The sequence below is a fragment of the Phyllostomus discolor genome, chromosome 11 (assembly GCF_004126475.2).
Source record: "Phyllostomus discolor isolate MPI-MPIP mPhyDis1 chromosome 11, mPhyDis1.pri.v3, whole genome shotgun sequence".
NCBI classification, from domain to species: domain Eukaryota; kingdom Metazoa; phylum Chordata; class Mammalia; order Chiroptera; family Phyllostomidae; genus Phyllostomus; species Phyllostomus discolor.
Window position 1 is genome coordinate 66,332,837 of NC_040913.2, and position 24,946 is coordinate 66,357,782.

Sequence of the window (24,946 nt, forward strand, 5' to 3'; positions counted from 1 at the left end):
ACTCCAAAGGAATCTGATGTGGATGCCAAGTGACTAAAAGCACAGTCATCCCCAGGTATCTGCAGGCGACTGGTTCTGGAACCCCCCTCCACACCCACACCCAAGGGTGCTCACGTCGCTTATGTAACATGGCACAGTATTTGCATACAACCTGTGCACAGCCTCCTGTACACTTTAAATCACCTCTAGATTACTTCTAATACCTACTGAAAGGTAAATGTTATGTAAATAATTATACTGTATTATGGAGGGGATAAAGACAAAAAAGCAAGTCTGTACATGTTCAGTACAGACACAACCATGTGGGCCCAATCACATGTCAGCAACAATGTAACTTTTCTAAACTGCTGACACCTTTGACCCGTGGTTTGTCACATCTGCAGGCGGAGAACCCAGAGAGATGAAAGGCCGCCTGCCTCACGTGAACACTGAGTGGTGCTGCCCCCTCCCACTCAACAGTGACAGTTACACACAGTCGCATTTCTTGGCTTCGCTGACGAAGTAATTCATACACTGAAGCGCATTAAATCCAACTCCACTGACCCAGCCGGCCCCCTCAACTCTGGCACGGGCACTGTGTCTCTGTGGACTGTTCAAGAAGGAACCAATACATGTGAAACATAATTGCTTTTAATTTTCTAAGTTTTCACTTAAGCAACATAATAAAGGCAGATTTATGTGACTTGATATGATATTTTTACAAAAACATTTCCCTCCAACATCTGGTCAGTAGTATATAAATATTTACAATGAAAAAATAGGCAAGGAAAAAGGAAATCTTCATTATTCAAGTCGGTTTCTTCCCAATGCTTATCAGAATTTTGAAAATAAAATACTTTATTAACTTTCTAGTCATCCATATTTACACACTGCTTCAGCTGATTGTTTCAAAAAAATCTAGGTTTAAGGATGTTTTTGTACCACATCACTCTTACTTTGTTCTATGCTATTTTAGCAGTTATCTGAAAGAGTAAACTAAATATAAAAAATGTGAACTCTGAAGAGAAAAAAAGAATAAACATGTGTAAGTGCACTAAGATATAAAGGTTCTTATAGAGGTTAATATTTTACAACACTAAGAAACAAAATAAAATGCTCTATTTATTTTCTCAGTAGAGACATTTTGTTTAGATTTGATTGCATTAACAAAAATTACCTCTAATGAGGATGTTAAAAAAATACCAATGACATTACCATCTTAACTGATGAGTGTCCATTGCCCCAATTTTCTCTAAAAGAAACTTGTGATTTTTTTTAAAAAGGGACAAATATAAATTATATCATGGAGAGCTTAAGAAGCCTCAACAAAGTATGATATCTTTTAAATATGAAGACTTTAAAAAATCAATGTGAATAGTGCAAACCAGCCTATTTAATTTAGTGCCATTACAAATATTTTCAACTCCAATGTATAAAAACATGACTTTGCTTCGACCACACGCCATGCCATTGAAACACTGAAGTATGTGTGGGCAGGAATGGTGATACCCGCAGCATGCCAGTTGCCTGGAGAATTTAAATGTGAATGTTATGTCAGGTAATGCAAGTAACAGCATCTGCAGCTCCCTGAGGGGCAGGGGCAGTTCAGGTGTGGGAGCTGCGCCGCCCTCTGGTGCCCAGGGACACGCGGAGTCTGGGCTCTCTGGCCTTATAGTGCTCGTTAAAGTCCAACCGGAAGCTAAGGAACCGGAGACTTTCATCCGAACTGGTCGTCAGCAGCACCAAAAACTGCTGCACAATCCCCTAAAAAGAAACAGAAGTAATAAAATAGTCATTGCAAAAAGGAACAATTCACAAAACACGTGTCCCCCATTTTAATCCCATTCAGGGTTATTACCTCCTTCCAAACAAACACCCGTGATGGCAGTGTCCTGGGCAACGAGAACCTCTCCGGGAACCCCCGAGTTTACACCCAACTAATTAATGGAACCCACATTCGGAGAGATGCCCATTTTTACAAATACGAATTGGCAGCCAATAAATTTTATCTAAAAGAGCTAACCAATAGGTGTTTCCATTTTGCCCTGAGTTCTACAATAATCAAAACAGCAAAGCAACTGATGTTAAACATCCTGTTCTTTTAATCTTACAACTTCAGTGTTACACTTTTCATGTTTCATATGAGTTATAAAAGAGGATTTAATCACAAAGCCCTGGTGGGAAAATAAACTGAAAACATATAAAATGGATACATGCTCTACACCATATTTTTAGGGTCCCAATGCCTTTCGCAGTCACCATCCTACAGGGTGGGGCAGAGTGTGGCTGTGTCACCCCCTCACCCGGGGGGCTTCATAAGATAACAATATACGTCCGAGTTTACTCAGACTTCCACACGACGACATCGCTGACTGCTCCTGCTCCGGGTTGCAGGAGGTCCTCAGTACGTACAAACGCCACCCCTGTCGGGTTCCACAGGGCACAGCTGGCAGACATTTATTTATCTCTCCCAAGGAACTGCTGTTCCTCTCCACACTCTTAGGTTTGGAAAAGTCCTTATCTGAACAGAAAAAGTTACCGGAACACCACCATACATGTCAATCCTTTCCAAACTCTAGCAGCCGCCACTTTCCCTCTCCTTGCTTCTGGAGGAGTTTCTGGGAGCTGGTATGTGTGGAGACACATGCAGAGTAATTTCATACTCTAGCAAGCACATAGTGTGTACGTGTGTGCGTATCACTTTGTCTTTCCAGGTGACTGAAGACTTACAAGAAAGTTCCTTAAGGAATTACATTGTTAAAAATATAAATGTCTAATCACCGTGCTGTATGTCTGAAACTAACATAATATTGTGTGTCAGTTGTAACTGAAAAATAAAGTTATTTAAAAATATATACAGTGACTTCTTGTAAAGTGATGAAACACAATGTGTGTGAACCTCACTACAAGGAAATCTGAGGACCATCTCCTTCCACAGGCTGGGACTCTGGCTGCCGCCCACTCGTAAGCAGTCCGTGCCGGCTGGCTCCTAGTGCCCTGCCCTTGCAAACACCGACACAGAGAGAAGAGAAATCTGAATGGCAATGATTTACAGAGAAGATTAAGACTGAAACAGAGGGAAAACCAGAACTATGCTGATTAAGGTTACTTTTTAAAAAATATATTAAGTCTATCAGGAAAATGTGAAACCATCACTGTCCCTTTCAGAAATGAGCACAGGACACAGTTTTAAGTTCCATATTACTCCTCTGCAGTTGTACAACGATCTTAGATAACAGCGTGGAACTATTATTTGGTGTCCATTTTTAAGAAATATAAATACATACTGTATGTACAACATAATGTTCATTATCAAAACAATCCAATAAAGGTATTTCTGCACAAAACATAATAGTCATTACCACCATTTACAAAACATGTTTTCAACAAAAATGCAATAGTAGGTCAATGTTAGAGTAAGACCACTTGCTAAAGGTGCAAATTTCCCCCTTAGATATGCTCAGGACAAATATATAACTAAAAAACTATGAGGATCCCAGGAAGCAAACTATATGCCCATGGTAGAGTGTGGTGATGTTTCATTTTAAATTTTGAACCACATGACTCTAACATGCAAAAACATAATTTTTAAAACTTTAATTTGTCTTTCTAATCAATTATTAGCAATGGAATGGAAAAATTCTTCACGAAAATCTTTTCATCTGTATTTTCAGCATGAAGATCTCATTGACAAACAGATCAAATCGGAAACTAGACACACAAAACGGAAATAAAGAGCAGCACACGGGGGCCCCGCCGATCAGCTCCTCTCAGCAGCCACCGCAGGCGTGTTCTCCCTGAGCTTCGTCTCCTGGCTGCCTTGGCAACTCAGCTCCACACACAAGCAACTTCTTGCATTTATGATCCTGGCATAGCTCCTGAGCCCTTGTCTCTCCAGGCTCACAAAGAAGCCTGAGCTGCGGAGATGTACAGTGCTCCTCCCAGAGCTGCCTGGGCCACCCCCTCCCCACCCCCGACAACACTGGAACCATCCCAGGCACCACAGGCCTGGCTGCACTGCAGGGCACTCAGACCTGAATCTCCAGGAAGGGTCACAGCCAAGGGGTTGGGAACCACTGTGAGTGCTACCCACAACTACGTTATTGAAATAACTTCTTTTTAATCATTTTGACAGCCAACTGCCAATTACAGAAAATGAGCAATGCGATCTGGACAGCATTTTCTTACTCTAATATGTACCTGGTAGAAATGTGTCAATATTCGCAGCTGGGAACACATTTTTGGTATAGATTCTTGAAATTCTTGAATCCTCTTGTTCTCCTCCTCTTCCTCCGCCGCTGTCACTCCCCACTGGCCCTGAAGAGTCAGAAGTACCAAACAACATTACAATCGGGATGGAAGAGTGGGACTGAGAAGAACTGCCAGGAGTGGGGAGTGCATGCTTTGTCCGTCCCTCTCTGCACTGTTAGGAGCTTTCTGATGCCAAATTGGTCTCTAGCTTACTTTTTTCCCAGTTAATAATGTACCCTGGAAATACATCAATACACATGAGTAAACACAGAACCTCCCCAATTGTTTTTAATAACTATAGAATTATACTTTATAACATGTAACAATTTAGAGAATTTGTCACAGAAAGTCTTTTGCTATTACTAACAATGCTGTAATAAACAGCCTTGTGTCTTTCCATCATCTTGAATGTGCTTTTAATACATGCAGTGTACACAATAGTGGGACCAGATGGGTCCAAGGCTGGCACCCCTCAAACTCTGCATTAACTCTTGACTTTAATGGGAATGCCTTTTACCATTTCCCCTAAGCATGATGTATTTTCTTTTGTACTGGAGATACTTCCACCTACTTTATTTTTAAAAGATTGTTCTCAATCAATGGTAAATTTGACTAAATACCGTTTCAGGCAGCACAGAAATTATCAAAGGAGTCTTTTCATCGACTGACACAGTGAATTACATTAATAGATTTCCTGAACGCTGGCATTCCTGAAATAAACCCAGTCTTGGTGAATTATTCTTTTAATATTCTATTAAATATTTTCCACCAATATTTCATGTAAGATTTTTTCCATTGATATGTATGATCCAGATTTGATCTTCTTTTTCCGTTTGGTGTCAGCTTCACAATGCTTCACAACCAGGATTTGGAGACTTTCCCTCTCTACGCCTAGAACAATTCTCAGGGCACCAGAGCTCATCACTGCTGACAGGCCTGGTAGCATTTCTCAGTGCTGCCCAGCCCAGTACATTTTAGGTGGCAGAGAGACTCAGCTTCATCTCTTATTTAGTAGTTGTTCTGTTTAAAACTGCTTTCTCTCCTGGGGTCAATTCTGGAAACCTTAGAACATTACTAATTTCCTTCAGGGACATGGATGGTCTTTCTCGCGTGTTCTACGTATTTGTGCTTCCCCCTCCCATTATCTATTAGATCAGCTTATGCCCCCCCCCAACCTGTCCCTGGGCCCCCAAGAAAGAACGAGTTCTTGGGTGATACTCACTTCTTTTGACTACTTGCCACTTCACTAATCTTTACTCTGGTCATTACCAAATATTTCCTCTGGCCTTTTTTAGGTTTATTTTACTGCTGCTTTTCTAATGTCTTGAGTGGGGTGTTTAGCTTACTTACTGTCATTCATTCTCTCTATTAATATAAGCATTAGGGACTTTCAAAATTATGTACTGCTTATTTATGTGCACCCGAGCTTTCATGGTCTAAGAGAAACTGAACTGTACTTCTAATACTGGTGTGCTCAGACCCATTTCCCCTGGCATTTCCTACCTCTTGTTTTATGAGCACCGACACACTACACTGTTTTGGTCTCCACTGTGACTCGCACCTCCTTCTGTCACCACAAGGCATCCTCACTCTTCTTCACCGCTTTTCGCCCCAAAGTGCAACCTGCTTTCCTTCAAAGAACTTCATGTGCTTACTACTCCTTGTCTGCTCTTTTTATTTTGTCTATGTTACTCTGTTCTGAGCATCTCTTCTACACCAACTAGTTCCCAAGCAGTACGTCCTCTAACGAGCCACCCTCAGCAGTGGGTGGTCCAGTCCACTTACAGGGTCCAGCCAAACACGGTCTATTACTGAGAGTCCTGTCCTTTTATTAGATGGGTTTAACCCAGCTGCCTGCAGCAACAGGAGGGATATGTCAGTCTTAGTTCTGTCATCATATTTATAATATGCTTTCTGGTTTACCTGAGGGTAGAAATATTTGTTATGTGTTTCTTTTGATAACCTGTAAGATTTATATTTTTGTTCTAATGGTTACCTTTATTATTAACTATATCTTCATATAACTTATCACTGTCCTAATCTATTACTTTAAATGGCATTAACACTCTAACCTGAGCAATAATAATTAGTGTCCTCTTTCTTTCAGCCATCTGATTTTAGAAGACATTTTCATGTTTATATCTTTTAATATATTTATAGCTGTTTTACTTGCTCTATGAGCTTTAAAAATTTATCTCTGGACACTGGGCTTTAAAAAATGATGAAGTTACAAAACATATTACCTCTTATGTCTTCTTCCCCTATCAGCTTTTGTCTTTTATTTTTTAAACAATTTTTAAATTTACTAATTTGGGGGGAGAGAAAGAGAGAGAAAGAGAGATGTGCCTGGCCCAGGGATGGAACCTTCAACCTTGGCACATCAGATAACACTCTAACCAACCGCACTACCCGGACAGAGCAAACAAAGTTTTAAAATATACTATTTTATTCTGTATAATGCATATTAAAAAGTATAAGAATCCTAAGTGGACAGCATGATCAACTGTCATGAAATGAATCCCCCCAGGCACCCCATCCAGATGAAGACAGAGCCCGACCAGCGCCCCAGAGAGCCTGTTGCAGCCCCTCCCACTGCCGCTGCCCCTCTCATTGCCACTGCCCTCCTCCTGGAAGCAGTCTTCAGGGGTGGGCAAACCAGGTTTCCAGCTGTGAGTACACAAGGCAGAGTTTATTCTTGCATTACTATTTTTTATTATTGTATTATTTCTCCCCTGGATAACCCTAAATGTACTTTTGCCCACTCTGTAGGTAGGAGGAAGGAGGCCTGGGGTATCTGAGAATGGTTCCTCCTGAGTATACACTAGGAGTGAACACGCTGGGCCACAGTGTCCCTGAATTCAGCTTTAGTCAAAGGCCGAACAGAATTCCAAGGTGGCTCCACGAACTGACCTCTACCAGCAGGCTGTGGCAGTTCTGTTTCCCATATCTGCACCAACACTCGCTGCTGTGTATTTTAAACATTTTGGTCATTCTGCTGGCGGTATGATGTATGTCACTGGGGTTTGACATCTTCATGTACCTGATGTTAATGAGAGTGAGTACCTTTATACGCATTTAAGGCCTATTTTCAATGGGATTATCTTATTGATTTATAGAAGTTCTTTATACATCTGGATAATCTGTCATGTTTATATAAATATCTTCTCACATTCTAAAGGCTTACTTTTCCATATTCCTAAGCAGTCTCTAATAGACATTATTAATTGTAGCATAATGATTAATCTTTCATTTCTTTTACAATTACTCTCTCTGTTACCTTCTGAAAGCTTCAGCATTTTACCTTTCATGTTCAGATTTACAACCCACCTCCTAGTGGTTGTGGTTGTGTGTGTGAGCGTGAGGCAGCATCGGGACACAGTTACCTAACACTGTTCACCGACGGTGCACTCCCCTGTTCTCAGCGCCACCTCTGTAGGGAACTCATGATCCCTAACTGTGTGGGGCTGTTTCTGGACATTCATGCGTCCCATTGATTCGTCCTTCTTTGAGCCAACATCATTAACTACTGCAGTTTCACACCCTGAGTATGCAGGTGTACTCAATCCTCTAATTTTGTCCTTGTTTAATGTTATCTTTACTATGTTAGGCCCTATGTATTTCCACATCAGTATTAGAATTACAGTATCATTTTCTACTAATAAATAAATAAACTATTGGATTAGAACTGGGATTACACTAAATCTATGTATCAATTCTCCAATCCATGAACTTGATACACCCGTCTATTAGCTAGAGTTTTTACAACATTGCTCAGTGATGCAGCAGTCTGCAAACTTTTTTTTGGAAAGAGCCAGAGAGCAAACATTTTAGAGTTTGTGGGCCATACGGCCTTTGTTGCAATTACTCAACTCTACTGCTACAGCACAAAAGCAACCACAGGCAACATGTAAATGAGGAGGCATGACTGTCCCAATAAAACTATCAACAGAAACAGATGGGAGACCGAACCTGGCCTGCAAGCCTCCGATTGCCAAGCCCTGTTTTACAGTTTTCTGTACAGAGGACGTGCATGTATTTTATTACATTTTAATGTTCAGTTAATGACATTTCTTTTAAATTTTCACTCTTTGTTGCTGACAAGAAGATATACAATTATTTTTGCATACTGACCTTGTTGCTACTACCTTGAAAAATTGACATAAATTCTAGTAATTTATCTGAATACTATTTTGTATTTTTCTATATCTACAACCATGACTTTTGCAAAAAGAAAAAGGCATCTTTCTTTCTTTCATTTTGTGTTTCTCCTTCTTGGAGTCTGACCCCAGCCGAGCCGCCAGTGCCACACTGACGAGAGCAGGGGCGGCACCAGGCCTCCCTCCGCGCCCCGGAGGCACGTCTGACGCTGGACCGTTAAGCATGCTCTGCCACAGGTTCTTCAGACACACTTTTCACCAAATTTTATTTGGTACTATATGATTTTCTCCATCTATTCAAATGATCATGATTTTCCTCCTTTAGTTTGTAAATGTGGTGAATTACAATATACTTATTAGAATGATAACAGAGCTTTGTGTTCTTGGAGTGAACTGAAACCTGTTTGTACTGTCCTATCCTTTGGTAACTCACCCCTTCGGGATACTGTTTGGGATCTCACACCCGCGTCCCTGAGAGAGAGCAACAAACCCAGACTTGTCTAAATGCTTTGTTTTGCAGATTTGACTTTGGAACCAGGTAACTATTTTACACAATTAAATTCAATTTTGTTTTATAAATAAAAGCTATCCCTAAAAATTAAAAGAAAAAATGAAACCAATTAATCTAACTGTGCTTTGAGTTGGTGGCATAACCTGATGGGAGCATCACAACACGGAGTCTGTCTGTACCTGCTGGACACGCTGCTCAGAGCCTGTGCCGGCGCCGTACCGCTAGCGGGGGTACGTGGAGTCTTGTTCTGAGAGAGCTGTGTGTACAGACGTGTTCTCTATGTTGCGTGAGTGTTGACAGAGAGCAAATAACTGAGTGTGCTGCTGGAAATCAAGAGTTTCAATGTTTAAGATATTAAAAAAGAGAGCCCTCTAGTCCAAAATTTGAATTTAAAATATCATTATAAAAGTAGGAGTTCTGAAAAGTAGATATTTAGGGAAGCTTTTTGCCCCATAGCAGCATGAGGGAGAAAAAAAGGCAAAATGCAGAGAGGGAAGCAAGCAGAACCAACTTCTGTCAGGCTCAGGGTTGGTTATACTCAGCCACCTCAGAATTTCGAAATCTATTTGTGAGTCTTTTTGCATAATCTCTTTAAAACTTCAGTGGACCTTAGGTCTAAATGATTGCTTCATAAATCATTTTGCCTTCTAAGTTAAAATAATTTCTCAAATAGTTTCAGCTTTTATATGTCCTACGGTATCCCTAAGCATATCTGAATAAAACACACCGAATAAACCTTATTATGTAGATCTTGTTCAACTCCGGTGCTGATGGTTAACAATCTGGAGAGAGAATCGTCAGCTCCCACACAACTGGCCACTATCCGAAGGACTGATTTTTGCAGATTTATGTAGTTTAGTTATTCTCTGAAAGGGCCAATTCTCTAGAGCATGGGGCAGTTGTAAAAATCACAGCAGTGGCTAGCATTTACTGAACACTGACTAAATGCTAAACAACTGACATATACTATTATCACGTGTAAGTTAGTAACTCACTCCTATTCTACAAAAACGGAACTACGTCTTAGAGAAGTCAAGTCACCAGAAGGCCCCAAGCCAGCAAGCTCCAGTTGGCTGAACTTCAGGCTGCCTGGTGTGGGCGTGCCCCTCTGTGCACGCAGGCTCCGTCGGCTCCCGGCCACAAGCCTCCGCTGTCTGCAACATGGATGAGGCAAGCATTCCTGTTTCTAAAACACCCAGGAGAAACAACTGGTGCTCCAAACTGTAAATCTTTTAGGTTAAACATGACCCTGTATCACTAACTTTAAGGGAAAAAAGACTCAAAAATAAAACTAATCAAAATGTATTAACTGAAAAAAATGTCAGCTGAAAAACGAAAAATCCCAAGCATCTTGCAAAAGTAAAAGATTATACAAACTACATCAAATACAAGAAATCTCATAAAGACCTAAACTCGCTCAATAATTCTTCATAATTCAAGGTCATGGAGGACATAAAATACTTTAGTAATGTCACTGAAAATAGCCATAGTGCAAAAATTTGGTTCATATATGTATATGTATCCATTAGCTTCAAATAATAAAGCAATGCAGAGTCGGGGTCCTACTCTGAGGGGGTGCCAACACATCTGAGTACAAATACCAGCATCTCGACACTAATGAAAAGTGGCAAGAGATGTGTGATTCTCGTGTATGTTGTCTGTTACTTCTTAAACATGACAGTAGTGAGGGTGACCACTTCCTTTAAAATAGCACTTCCTCAGGACTCCAGGTGTGGATGTGACCCAGTCTCAGCTTTAAGAACATTTATTTCGGCATGAAAATTATTTGTTGCATTTGTGATTATAATGGCAATACATTCATTATTTAAATTGATAAATCCGCTAGTATAAAAACCATACCTCAGTTTCACGCTGCTTCTTTTTCTCCTCAAACTGTAATCGTCTCTGCAGTTCCTCCAGGGCCGCTCTGTATATTGCATCCTGAGTGTTCTGAAGCTCAATGATTTGATCAAACACGGCTCTAAGTTGGTTCAAAAGTGTCTAAAGAGAAAAGACACTCTTTTTAAACGAATGGAGCCTCAACATACTTATCACTAAGTTTTTCAAACAAAATGTTGGTAATTAGTAATAAGATACTATAAAACAGGTATCGACTCACATCTCAAAATGCCTATCAGTTGTTCATTCATTATTAAACATTTGCTGAACATCTACTACGTAGCAGCACTATACCAGGTCCTGGCAAAACCCCGTAATTCCACATTACCATAGCGACAGCTGTCCGACACACCCCTAGTTCTCTATGCAGATCAGCTCCAAACCTCACAAAAACCTTATAAACTCGGAAGTGCTGTCCCACATTTCACAGTTCATAGGAAGTAGCTGAGTTAGGAGTTGGACTATTCCACAGTTCAGAAAGGAAAGGAATAGAAAGTATTTCAAGGGTTGTTTTTTTTTTCTTTGTTTGGTGATTCATACCAAAACCAAACATCAAGAGTACAGGAAAGGAAATTCTAAAAACATTTTCTAAGAAATTCAGCGAGGTTTTAAACAGGTGTCACATTTTATACCAGGAATGAAAAGACAGTTGATCTTTAAATGTTTTGAAAATGTATCAGTGCCACAATACATTTCTCTAGGTCACTGCTTATGTACTGCACAGTGGTCTTCGGTGCACAGCTACCGCATTTTAGTCATTCTTTCTCCTAGTGCAGCAGAGGAAGAGGAAGGAAAGAGACTGAGATCTACAGTACAAAATCATTTATGTCAGTAAAAAATATATCCATGCAAAATACACACACACACATATCTGCCCTGGTTATACAGCAGGCACATTGACACGGGTGCCAACAGTGAGGGTCAAGGTGGGGAACCCAGCAAACATGAGGTCTTTCCCGGACTGACAACAGTGTGCCACAGCTGAAGAGGATTAACTCTATCCTCTGCCATCTCAGGTTTTGGGGTTTTTTTTTACCATCAACATTTGAGGAAGAGAAAAAGATAATTTCCATACTTCAAGGGGAAAAAACAATGTGTTAAAATTTAACACCACTCATGATTTATATTAAACATCTAAACAAACCAGGACCTGGATTTGATAAAGGTCCTATCAGACGCCTGGGCAAACAAACATCACAGTCAACGGTGCGATGATACATCTCTTTGATGCCAGCAATAAGCCAAGGAGGCCCAAGGGTGCTCCTAGCAACCTAAGCTAAGCCCTTAAGGTGAGAAAAAGCAGCAGAAGGCACACCCTGTGGAAAGACACAAAACTGTCTTTCTTTGAATAAAACAGGATCTAAGTGGAAAATAAAAAAATGGATAAGAGATCAAACAAAAGAATAGCATTCCTATAGACCAGCCAAATTCCACAAAGTAATAATCTAACAAAAGATTTGCAAGATGTTTCTGGGAGAAGAATGTTACGACTTTATTGAGAAGCATAAAAGAAACATAGAAAACTCGAGAGGCTCCGAGACCACAGACGGGAGGATATGATAAGGCTGGACTAACTCTGTGGCTGAAAACTCTCGGAGATGGCAAGGACATTTGCGAGACCATCCCCGTCCCTGTTGTCTGATGGATGTGGGCTCAGCCCTGCAAAAATACTTCCCTTTGTGAGGCAACAGGAATACTTGGGTTCAAAGTTCGTTTACTAACAGTTGAGCTAATGTCTGAAGCCTAAGTAAAACAAAACTGAAATTACAGAACAACCTAATTCAAGAGAACTCAGACACTGCAAAACAGACGGTTCATGTTCGTAGTAATTTACTACAAGGTGCTTGTGGGAAACAACAACGGTGCAGACTTGGCTCGTTGGACAGAAAGACCTGACCATGCCCCGTGGTCCCTCTGGTTAGGCAGCTCTGAGATTCACACAGTAATCGCTTTGCTTATTTTAAAAGTTGTTTGCTCTTCTAACAAGCAAAGCAGAGACAGACTCATAGATGAGAGCTGATGACAGCTAGTGCGGGGTGGGGTAGGGAGTGGAGGGATCGAGCAAAAAAGAAAAAGGACTCATGGATGTGCACAACAGGGTGGTGATGGCTGGGGGAGGGGGCGTAAGGGGACTAAACTGTAACAAAAAATATAATAAACATTATAAATATTTTAAAAAGTTGTCTGTTCTTTTGAAAGGATTGTATTTTATTTTTTAATAAAATAAAGGCAAAACAAAAGATGAAGATGGTATAATATTTTGTTTTAATAGAGATTTATTTCCTCTAAATTGTTTCTTTATTGTAGTGAAATAAAAATTCATTACTTTTGAAGGAACTAATTAATCTGTGAGGTATTTACTGCTGTTTACTTCAAGCTAAGGATGCAACATGGGCTTCTGTCAGCAATCTGTTCATGGAGGATTAACTACAACAGTGTGCTCTGTGGAGACGTCCGTTTGCACAACTTACTGTGTGATTTTTCTCAGCGATGCACAAATAAAAACCGCAGAAACGTACACACACCCACAACTGTCCTGCCACAACCTACAACTTCAAAATTATGTGTATGAAACAGCCTTGTTTTTCTTAGTAAGCGATATAATAAAAAATACTAAATTTATGTCAATAACAGATTGTTTAATACAAAGGCAAGCAAAATTAGGTTTATAGCTGGGAGTAAATAAACAATTTATTCTTATATTATTGTTTATTACTTATAGCATTATTTATTTGTATTACAATAGTAAACCTCCTGTTGCCCACCACTATATATCGGGGTCCTTAAAAAACAAAACTCCTACAGTCTTATTATTTTAGACAAACCGCCAAATGGTAAGTGAAACCACCAGTGAGGGATCACTCCAGAAACAATCATTAAGCCATCAGCACAAGGACTCCTTTGGGGAAGTTAGTCAGGACCAACTCACACATAAACATTCCACCATCACAAGACAATAATGTCACCCACAAAAATTTTTCCTCCCTTTCATCCTGTTCATATCAGTGGGAATGTTTCAGAGGCAAGAAGTCTGACTACTTAACTTGTTTCATACAGAACAGCCATACATGGACGTTGGTTACAATTCCTGTTATCAGTTACATGAGTGCTCTGTATTTACCAGTCAGACTTGATGTCAGCGTGGATACAATCCTCAGTAGTGCCACGTTTTCTGAACAGCATTAAGTCTAAGAATCACAAAACTCTAAAAAACACACACACGCAAGATGACTTTCAATCATTTAAAAAACTCTAACAACTGTCACGTATGTTCCAGGTACTACGATGAACAGTGTAAGTGAATTACATAATTCAGTTCTCACAAATCTCTGCAGCAGAGATAAGTCACCGTGCCCTTTCAGGACACTGAGAACACTGGGGTCAAAGCTGTGACGTGGGACCGAGGCCTCAACCCATCTGTCTGCCTGAGGAGCCCTGTGCTGTCTGACCAGGACTCCTGGGACGTACATGGCAGTGAATGCCTCGCGCCGAGGAAAAATGCCGTATGTGCTACTGCATCAGCTCATCTGAGGGAGTTTCAGGACGCTCATCCACTGGAAAACAAACGTGCCAACTGACGCACTTCACAGGAACCGTAACTCCTATGACCTCAGCCCCACAAAGACAAGGTTTAGCAATAGTCATAGAGGCTAAACAGTTTGAGATGTCCATTTCTTAAATTACTAACTGCATTCAGAGTATTCTAAATTACTTTCATGCCAGTATTTCAATACATTTATCAAAGCCATTCGATATAGATGCATCTTTGACCTAAGCAATTCTTTCACACATATGATCAGTGATTCTTCAGCAAATATCTATTTTCCCAGCCATAGATACACTAAAAATTTAGACAAAATTACAGCTCTTTCAAGCACTGTGTTTTCCACAGAAGGATCCTTGAAGAGAGTGGAGGTTTAGTAGTAAGCAGCCCTCTGCAAATCCTAAAATTTCTTTGAAGATGCACATTTAATGTCAAAAAGCACTTAAAATTTTGCCTCCTAGTTCACAATATGTTTGTTCAAGTATAAACAAGGTGTTCCTTGTTTCCCCACATTTAACATTAAAACTCCTAGCAGACTAACCACATGGAACATGCAACTGTTAGAATAGGGGTCTAAGGAAAGGAACGTTAGCACAAAAGCATGGTACCCGGGAAATGCTTAGGGTTTAACTAGACAAACAGCCTGCTTTCTAACACATGCAGCCGGATGCTGACTTACTGAAGGCAAAACACAGAGAAGACCATTATCCCCAGGTTAAGAAAATGAGCGTGTGGCTGGAAGGGCCCTGCCTTTTCTCAAATCGTTCTCCTGGACTCTCAGGCAGGTTACTGCTTTGTTTTTACAGTCCCTCAGTTGGCTTGTTTTGTTCACACATTACCCCTCCACAATCAAAGCCATCGCTCATGATTAGTGTTTCTCTTTTGAACAACCACAAGAGGATAGTATTACACCTAGGAAATGAATGGGCATTATTATATTCTTTACTATTTTGACACCCATGTTAGAGCACATTCTAGTTTCAGCACTATTGTTCCAATTCTGCTCCCAAACATAATGTTCATGATGTTGAACAAACAATATGTTCAAGTGCACCTTGAACTATTAATAAAACGGCCCTCATCACTACTAGTGTGGGGGCACCAGGCAATTTCTAAGATTCTCCATTTGACAGGAACCCAAGGAAAGAAGACTGTGGTTATCTCTGCTTCTTGTTTCTAAGCCGCACATCAGCCTTACCCTGGACTCGGCGTCCAGCAGACACCGGGAGATGATGGTGTCCAAGAACACCTCGTGCGCCGCGATGATGTGGTCCAAATCTTGGGCCTGCTGCACCTTGTTCCAAAGTTCATCCCAAGAACATTCCAGCACCTAGGAACAATAACGTAAAACTTAGGGATGAGGTTGTGTTCTTGTAACACCACAGTCCTAAGACATGACCTAGTTAAACTAAAATCAACAAATGATTTGCATATACCTCAAATGTAATGTAATACTGCATTTGATGAATGAAATGGACCATCTCAGACGCCAGAATGTGACAGTGATGCAGCACCCCAGAGAACTCTGCAAGAGAGTCAAAGAACTGACGTTAGACCCCACAGGGAATACACTTAAAATCAACACAATGCTCTCCCCCGTGATATCTGCAATATATCTTTAAAAAAATCGACTAGCTTTAACTCTTGGCCCCTTAAAACAAGAAACAACCTTTACATAATCAATTTCTGTGCTATTCAAGCTAAACAAAGACTTAGCTATCTCATCAAGTAGCAATATATTACTTCACAGAATATAAGGACCTAATAAAGAATGGCATAAAATAAAATAATTGTATTTGAAAATTAAATAGAAAAATTTTATCTTATAATAACGCAATATCTTGAATAAACATAAGCTCAATTTTATGGCTTCTTTAGAATTAATCTGCCCACTATGCATGAAACATTTACTATTCCCTAGCTATTTGGAAACAAAAGAGACATTTCCTTAAGGACCTGAATGTGACCTTGTCACCTGAGAAAAACATGAACCTTGCAGGAGGCGGGCCTGAGCCCAGGCTCCACTTCTATTCTTAACGAGATTATAAAACCATCAAAAGGCTTGAAGGTCACCACGGAGCAGCCAATCTCTGCTTGCATTTTTAATTTTTTTGTTCAAAGACTCCACCAGAGTATGATGGGACACTATTGTACATGAGGGCTCAGTCAGAGATGGGTCAACAGAGGAAGGACTACAAAGAGGTTTTAATATGGGTCAGACATGACACAGTCCTGTTACCACTCCAAACACCATTAATTAACCAGCTATCTAGATCGATCTTGTTACTGCATGCAGTTACTGGAAATACCATTCTTGCCCCTTCTTAAGAGAGTAATATGGAAGTAAAATATATACACAGGTATGAAAAAACAAGAGTGATGGTATATACTTTAAGAAATACTCCTTTCTGCAAGTTAAGACTTAAGTGACACTGGATTCTGCTGGCCTGGTTTAACATGCACTCTTTAGCAAGGGGAGACACCAGGGAGTATCAGCGAGTGCTCCAAACACACCTGATGTCTTCCACACCATCAGGAATCTGTAGTCTCTGAATATGGTAAATATTCTTCTAAAGAACAGGTTATACGCTTCACATTTCATTTGTAAGCCTGGAATGAACAATGTACTTTTTTCTACTAAAACTATCAAATGGGACTAAGATTTCTACTCATAGCCTATTTAACCAAAATTACCTTTCAATGTAAAAGAGCATAATAAATGCTGTTTTCAGTGACAGTCATCCATATTATGGTTTAAGTAAGCTTCTCAGGAAGTAACTACCATTTACTCCCATTTCTACAGTTAACTACCATTTCTACTTTAGGTTTTAACCCAGAGCTAGCTCTTCCACCCTGAAGCCAGGCGACCTTGCCTGGGGCACTGTCTGTGTGTGTTTAAAACACTCAGCAGCACCACAGGCGGGCCAAAACACATACTGGTCCTCAAGATCCTTCTAGGGTGTGATTTGGTTTCCTTTTACAGTGACAAAGCTATATAAAATAGTTTAGATATCATCTGTGGAAGTTTTTTTTTTTAATGTTCTTAATTTTATCACAGAATCTGGTGGACTTTTTTAAAGGGAAGCAAACTGAGTAGTGTCTTGGCATAGCAAACACGCCAACACTCAGGTCTCGCTGTGACATTCCGTGTCTCTGAGTCTGGCCCCCAGTGCACTCTGATTTCCTAAAATGCAATGCTTGCACATACTCACAGTGAATGCCATCAACTTATTTTTTAGCCTTGGGAATAACTGCACAGTTTATACTTTTGCATCTTGATATTTTTCTGCCAGAGAAAGTGGAACATCACTGACAGAATTGGAGATGTATTCACATACTCCTGATAGATGACTCATGAAAATGGTAACTTGAGTACTGTCAGTACTATTTCTGGGGGAACCCTATGCTTACTTCAGAAGCATAAAAAACTTTTTGCGTCCACTTTCCACCTAGCTCCAAGTCAATCTTCTATGCATAATGAAAGGAGCTCAATTCCATGAAAACTCAATTTTTTTTGTTCCTTTTAGTATATATTTCTTGGGGTCTCCTCTGGAGTTTTTCCACTGGAGTCATACTGACAATCAAACCAACAATACTTAAGATATCTAACACACTGGTTTCTAGTAACAGGTTTTACTAACATTTTTTCCATTTTATTTTTGAACTCCTTTGTACACCAGAACTTTTTCTGGAATTAAGACAGTTTGATACATAGACACAGTGATTAACTCATTAATTTGGGTTTATAATCTCTGATTTACTTGAATGTACAGTTTCTCCCCTACTGATTAATCTTCTAGAGTCTTTAATGTCACATTTGGAAATGAAAACACAAATGAATGACGACAAAACAAAAACATTTACAAAAAAATCATCAGGCTATGTTGGTGTCAACCTAAAATTCATGGCATCCAACCTCAGCTAATCCTCTGTGAAGCCAAGAAATCCCTCATTTTCCCTCTCTTACCCTAAAACAGCTGTTTCAGCCCTTGCTGTCCTAGACTCTTTGACCCATCTCCTTCTCTCCACTCTCCCTCACAGGGCACAAAAAAAGGAGCTGATGGGTGGGAACCCCTCCCCCACCCTCTGGCCACCAAGCCCACACTTTAAAGCTAATCCCAGCCCCAGCTCTGTACTCCAATGTCCTCTCCTTTTCTTCCTTTCCTTCTAGGATTCATCAACCTCTACTTCCTTCTTCCCATCAGCATTTAAAACTACCCTTTAAACAAACAAAACTCTGCATCCAAGAGCTTTTTTGACTAGCATGAGTGACCAGTGCCCACTGCTTTCCCTTCCTCGCCCCCACCACCCTCTCACTGCAGAGTGGGTGCTACTGGTCAGCCCTAGTTAAAGTCACCCTCAAATGACAGGACAGTTTTCAGCCTTAGCTGGTTTCTTGCAGCTGTGGCCATATTTCATCTTCCCTTCTCATTGAAATCCTTCTCTCCTTGATTTCAGAGAAACTACTTCCTTCCAGTCCTCTGCTACCTTTCTGGTGGTTCCTCTTTATCTCCCTTAGAAGGTCCTGTCCACTTCTCTCTACTCCAAGACTTTTTCCTTCTCATTCTATTTCTAGGCAACCTCGTTAAGTCCATAGCTTCAAGTGCCATCTGAAGTTAATTACGTCTGAAGTCTTTATCTCCAGTTTGGAGGTCTTGGGCTTCAGGTCAATCTAACCAAATATGCAGCATATATCCTTAAAAACATCTCAAATCAAGGTATGAGAAGTGGAAGCACCATCCCTAAGCATCCTCTTCCTCCAGCACTGCCTCACCTGACTAGTGACACCACTACCCACCAGCTCCTAGAGTCTGAGACCAGGCTGCCGCTGTACTTGTCATCTGCACACTGAAGCACCAAATCCTGCCTCCCACATTTCTCTCAAAAAATCCATCCATTCACCCCAGCCCCGGAGCTGCTGTGTTCACCAAGGTCAACGCCATTCCTCACACATCATTACACCTGATTGGTGTGCTCTCTATTCTCACCCTGCAAATCCAGTTTTCTCAGTGATGACAGAGGAGTTTTTGGAAAACACAAATCCAAGCACGTCAGTCTCAGTGTAGAGCCTTCCATGGCTCCCACTGCCATTAAAGTCAAACCAACAACCTTCGAGGTCTCTGCTTAGCTCTCCTGGCCCATCCCCCCACCCCACTTCTGAAAACACTGTTCTGACAGATCCCTGACCTACTACTGCCCACTCCTACACTCTTCCCTTGACTAATGTACTCCTTTCTAGATGCCAACCTGGGCATCACCACCCCTGGGAAGCCTTTTTAATGCCACCCACATCTGTCAGGTGTCTGCTTTTTGTATTCCCACAGCACTCGGTCTTTTCCATGTTAAACGGCGAATCACAGTGTATTCAAGTTCTTGTTTAAATGTACATCTTGCCCTAATAGGCAATAAACTTTACCACAGGGACCTCGTCTGCCGTATCTGTCACTGAATACGAAGAGGCAGCACAAAGTAGGCCCTCAAAAATTATTTACTGAGTAGGTGATTTAGATCCTCGAAATTGAAGCAGGTAGGTCTGCATTCATGTATGTCTTGACTATTTAAATTAACATTCTTTTCAAAAGGTTTCCATGACCAAGGCAAATTTAACAATGTTAAAATGTGTTCTTCTCTTTTATAGTCTTAAAGTACTATCAAATAGTATGCTTTGTCTTGAGAAATCATCTTTTCTTGTGTCTAAAAGGAGCCCAGCATCTTAATGGTATTCTCCCAAAATACAGCCTCCGAGAGCGAAGAGACCTGCAGCGGCTGCTGTGAGGACACTGCCTGTGGAAGAGAAATCCGGAACGTAACCCTCGTAATGAAAGCTGGAGTCCCAGCACCACCACAGTCCCTTCTCTTACCCATGCGCGAAATCAGCCAAACACCCCATGCTGTATTTCGGGATTGCTCACTGACTACGCACCCAATTCATAAGCAGACTAAATTCTGAAGGTATATTTTGATCCCTTACTTCCTAAAAAAATACAATTTAACAACTTATACCTGAAACACCCCTTGACTCTTTACCTAGCACCTTGAAAATACATTTTAAAAAAAGTTAAAATGTAGATACTCATGTTTATATGGTTGACCCACACTCTAAGAATCCCAAAAGCAAAGCAACATTTGCACTGAGGTCCAATGAATACACAAATACAGTACATCTCCCACTAGGCTAACTTAACAGTTGATAGTTTTATATACAACATCAAAAATGACCATTCTATCTTTTAGTTTATTTAAGATCTAAGTATTAGATTCATTTGTAATTCTTTACTGCCCTCTAAAGGTTGTTGACAGAATTTCAACTTTGATTTAAAAACACAAATGGCTCTGAAAGGAATTGACCTTGTGTGGCTTAGGCATCTCCAGTTAGAAGCACCTGCTGGTGTGGAGATGTACCATAAACAGTGTTATTAGAAATTATGAAAGTTTCTTGTCTTAAAATATCCTAAAACCTTCTCCTCATAATTTCATAATCAATTCCTTCAATCTGTATTTATAACTGATGCTATCATATTTAAAATTGAGTTCATCAAATTGCCCATCTGATTTATTTCTCAAGGCGAAGGGTTCTAAGGATATTGGTAAGAAGCAGGATTTGCCGTGTGTCCTGCGTTCAGCATCTCTGCTCGTGGTGGCGGTCCTTCTGCAGGCATCACCTGGTGGCTGCTGCCACCAGGCAAGCAGCAACAACTGGACTCACGGGGCTCTCCCCAGTGGCACTGGTCTAGGTACTTTACAGATTCCATTCTAGTAACCCTGGGAGGTGAGTGCTACCATCACCCAGCCCCACAAATGAGGAAACCAAGGCAGAATTTAGAAAATCAGCTTGAGGACGCAGCCTGACACCGGCAGAGTGGGGACGAAGCCGGACAATGCAGCCCGGATCTGTGCAGACAACCTGAGCCCTCGGCTTCCAAGCCCAGGCGGGAGAGCATCTCACAGACGTGTCACTTCTCAGGACTACTCACTCCTCCTCCATACGTACAACGGTGAGAGAGACAGAAGGCAACTTTAAAAGAAAGAAATGTCTGTTCATCTTCAAGCTAGTTCACTCAGTCTGGAGCATGGTGTCGTCTGGAAGACGCTCCACCGTTAACCACTGAGAACCAGGAACAGCCGCCAGTGACACCAGCAGCAGGCCCCAGCACTCCCACAGCAACACGCCACCGTTAACCACTGAGAACCAGGAACAGCCGCCAGTGACACCAGCAGCAGGCCCCAGCACTCCCGCAGCAACACATCCCTCACGTGAGAGGGGCTGGCCACCTCGCTCACCCACCACGTCCACTTCCATGTCTAATAAAGACCACAGAGGAAGTCCTCCGTTCACTCCCTCCCCCCAACATACAAAGGTCGAGAAGAACACAAACTCACGTACCTGTACCTCTCTACTTCATTTTGTTAAATGCTACTTGAAATACAAGTTTAGTTTCCACTAATAGGGATACTTTTTAGACTAACTAAATATAACAGAAAAAAATTCCACACCACTGGAAAGGACCTCTAAACCGTTTTAGTATCAACAATTATTTTTTGTCTAAACAAACGGCAAATATATGAAAATGGGTATAAACATCTTGGTACACCATTATCTAAACTCTTGTCCTAAGCACATCATTTTTAAGGGTAACAATTTACTTCAACCCATTTTTTTATGATTATTATTAAAATAGTTCCTAGGGGGATAATGATTGATACTCTCTCTGCATGCGGCCAAATCCTCCACACACACTGAGCATATATACAGAACTCCAAAGGGTGTTTACAGGAGCACTTTATAGAATCTTTTTTATATTTTTGTCTCAGGTTGATGGTTGACGGGGCATTTCTAAATCTGCTGTATTAACAAGGCTGCCTCCCTGGCTCATATCTGCGTGCTGATTTGCCTGGCCTCTAACAACTTTACAACACTTCCTTATATCCTAAAGCAGGGGTGTCAAACTCATTTTCCCCAAGGGCCACTTCAGCCTCACCATTGCCTTCAAACTGCTGAAATAATTTTAGGACTGTATAAATGTAACTACTCCTTAACAGTTAAGGAGTTGAAATTACATTCGGCCCTTTGAAGGCAACTGTGAGGCTGATGTGGCCCCCGGTGAACATGAGTTTGATATCCCTGTACTAAAAAGGCAAGAACATTACACCCCAGAAGAAACAAGGATGAAAAACATCATTTTCCTTAAAAAAAAAAAAAAAAGAGGAAGAAGAGGAAGAGGAGGAGTAGAAGGGAGAAGCTAAGAATGAGGAGGAGGAAGCGTTTAAACTGATGGGTAATTTTGAAAGCACTTAAAAAACTGAAATGAACTTCTATTTCCCCCATCAAACTGACAATGTGTTTGACCGCAGCAGCACTGCAGACGACTTTCAAGCAGTGAGAGCGGTGCTGATGAGGATGTAAAGTAAACTGGTACAACTTTCCTGAAAGTAAACAGTATGTACCAACAGAGTTAAAATATAAACACCAAGTATTAGCAAATACAAAGGAAAATTAAAATTCATACCTGTTAACCCAGCAATTCCATTTCCAACTTATCTATTCTAAAGAAATACTCAGAGACTTATAAAACAGAAATTTACAAAAAGTTTATGGCATTATTTATATTAGTGGAAAAAGAAAAAGAAAAACAAAACCCTACATGTTCAACCAAAAAGAAAAAATAAATTATGTACACATGAGGAAATATACTATTAAAAATATTTTAGAAGTTTTAATGACAAGGAAAAAGGATTAGTGACAGAAGCTGAAATCAAATTCCATATAATAGAATCAAGTAAAATTCAAGTTATTAATTTCATAAAAGATAAATATATATATTTTTCCTACACACAGAAAATTACTCAAACAAATGTATTAGTCATCTTCAGGTAGCTCATTGCTGATTATTCAATTCAAGAGAAAAACAAATTCAGGTAGACATTGCTAAATTGATATTCAAATCAGAAAAATGTATCACAACCAGCTAATATTTAAAATTGTTACAGAGCTCGGATTTCCCAGGGCTAAACACAATACTGATGCTTATTTTGAAAGGAGAAGAGTGATACAATGACAAAGTATTTGCATCACACTGAATTGATCTAAATCAGACAATAAGAAAGATGCTGGCATAGAGAAGTGACAGCTAAGAAGTGCTCTACTCAACAGTATTAAAAAGAATGCAGAGAAGGAGAATTGCAGGCGAACTGAATAACTTGCAAGTGCACACCCAGTGAAACAGGGAGCAATCCTGTGACACATTGTGAGAGAGGATCATGAGAAAACGGGGAAGAGTTAACAGGTGCAGAGCCGGGAGACAGGGTGAGGTTCTCTCCACAACCGATTCCTCCTCCTGTCTCCTTCCAAGAGGCGCCCACATGCTAGTCAACCCACATTTACTAGAAAGTGGATGTTGAAAGCAGTTGTTACTGTTCACAACCATTACAGTATTTAAAAGAAAATGTCCCCCTCACTTCCTTCTCAGCTATTTCAGAGGATCCCTACAGTTAATTTTCTATAACATGAGTCCAGAGGAAGCTAGGCCGAGAGCACGAGTACCCCAATCTACTGGAAAAGACCCGCGGGGAACAGAGAAAACATGGACACTAAGTAGAAACTGCCAATCCCATATGTCAACACACAGACAGCTACCGGCTGGGCCCCAGCCTTCTGGGGACCCTTTTTCTGGAACTTTGGGAGCTGCTCAAAGACGAGCCTTGACCCAGGAAGGAAGCAGACATCACATATGCCTTTCTTCAAACAACTGCCCCTTTTAGCTACTTTCACCAATTAAATGATTAAGAATATAATAGTTTAGTTCTTCTTTAGAGACATACTTGTTGAAATATTTTGTTAATGGCTTTAACCAAATTCAAATTCAACATACCAGCAAAGATTTCAAAATTATTCATAATTGAAATAATTCAATATTTATAACATTAAAATAAACATTGACTATCTGACATGGGAATTTTTACTATAGTTTTTAAGTCATAACATAATATTATAAAATATTTCCATCTCCTGGTTCATGAACCAAAACAAAACAGTAAAGCAATTCCCAAACAGTCTTAACTAAAACACTAAATGAATGTAAATGAGCCAGTGATTTTATTAATAGCTTTCTTTCCTTAAAATATCTTTTTAAAAAACTAAAGTACACATATGAACACTATAGTAAAAAACAAATGTGACTCTAAAACAAATTTCATGGTCTAAAAAATCTAACTTGACTCAATTTTTTTTCCTGATTTGCACTGAAGCCAAGATAAGCAACATTACAAGCAAACCTTATCACGAAAGCCCAATCCAAAAGCAGGATAATGAATCACTTTTCAGTTCAACTACTTTTAAGTGCACCTTCACTTCTGCTAAGCCACCAGTAAGCACACCCCGGCTGTGACACAGTCCCCCGAACTGCTTTCCGAGGGAGGTTTACCTGGCATGTTTCTCAGGAGCTTCGCATTGCACATATGTCCCTTCCGTATGTCCGTGAGGATGTATTCCATCCGCTTAGCCCTCCAAAGGAAGTTAAATACTCTTAGGTAGTGGCTCATACATTCTCGAGTAAACACCTAAAAAGAACAGAAGACAGGCTGATACTCTGCGACGTAAGGATTCTC

General features: G+C 40.4%; 1 protein-coding gene across 1 annotated transcript in view; it reads right to left on the reverse strand.

Annotated features, from left to right (window-relative positions):
• Nucleotides 1-612: 612 nt before the first annotated feature.
• TUBGCP3 (tubulin gamma complex associated protein 3) overlaps nucleotides 613-24,946 on the reverse strand; it is an 88,322-nt gene continuing 63,988 nt past the window's right edge. The window contains exons 17-22 of the mRNA XM_028526403.2: nucleotides 24,763-24,898; nucleotides 15,778-15,866; nucleotides 15,540-15,671; nucleotides 10,759-10,899; nucleotides 4,180-4,296; nucleotides 613-1,743 (exon numbers count right to left, since the gene is read on the reverse strand). Of these exons, the coding sequence (XP_028382204.1) occupies nucleotides 1,585-1,743; nucleotides 4,180-4,296; nucleotides 10,759-10,899; nucleotides 15,540-15,671; nucleotides 15,778-15,866; nucleotides 24,763-24,898 (774 nt within the window). The 3' untranslated portion in view covers nucleotides 613-1,584. The remainder of the gene's footprint in view (nucleotides 1,744-4,179; nucleotides 4,297-10,758; nucleotides 10,900-15,539; nucleotides 15,672-15,777; nucleotides 15,867-24,762; nucleotides 24,899-24,946) is intronic.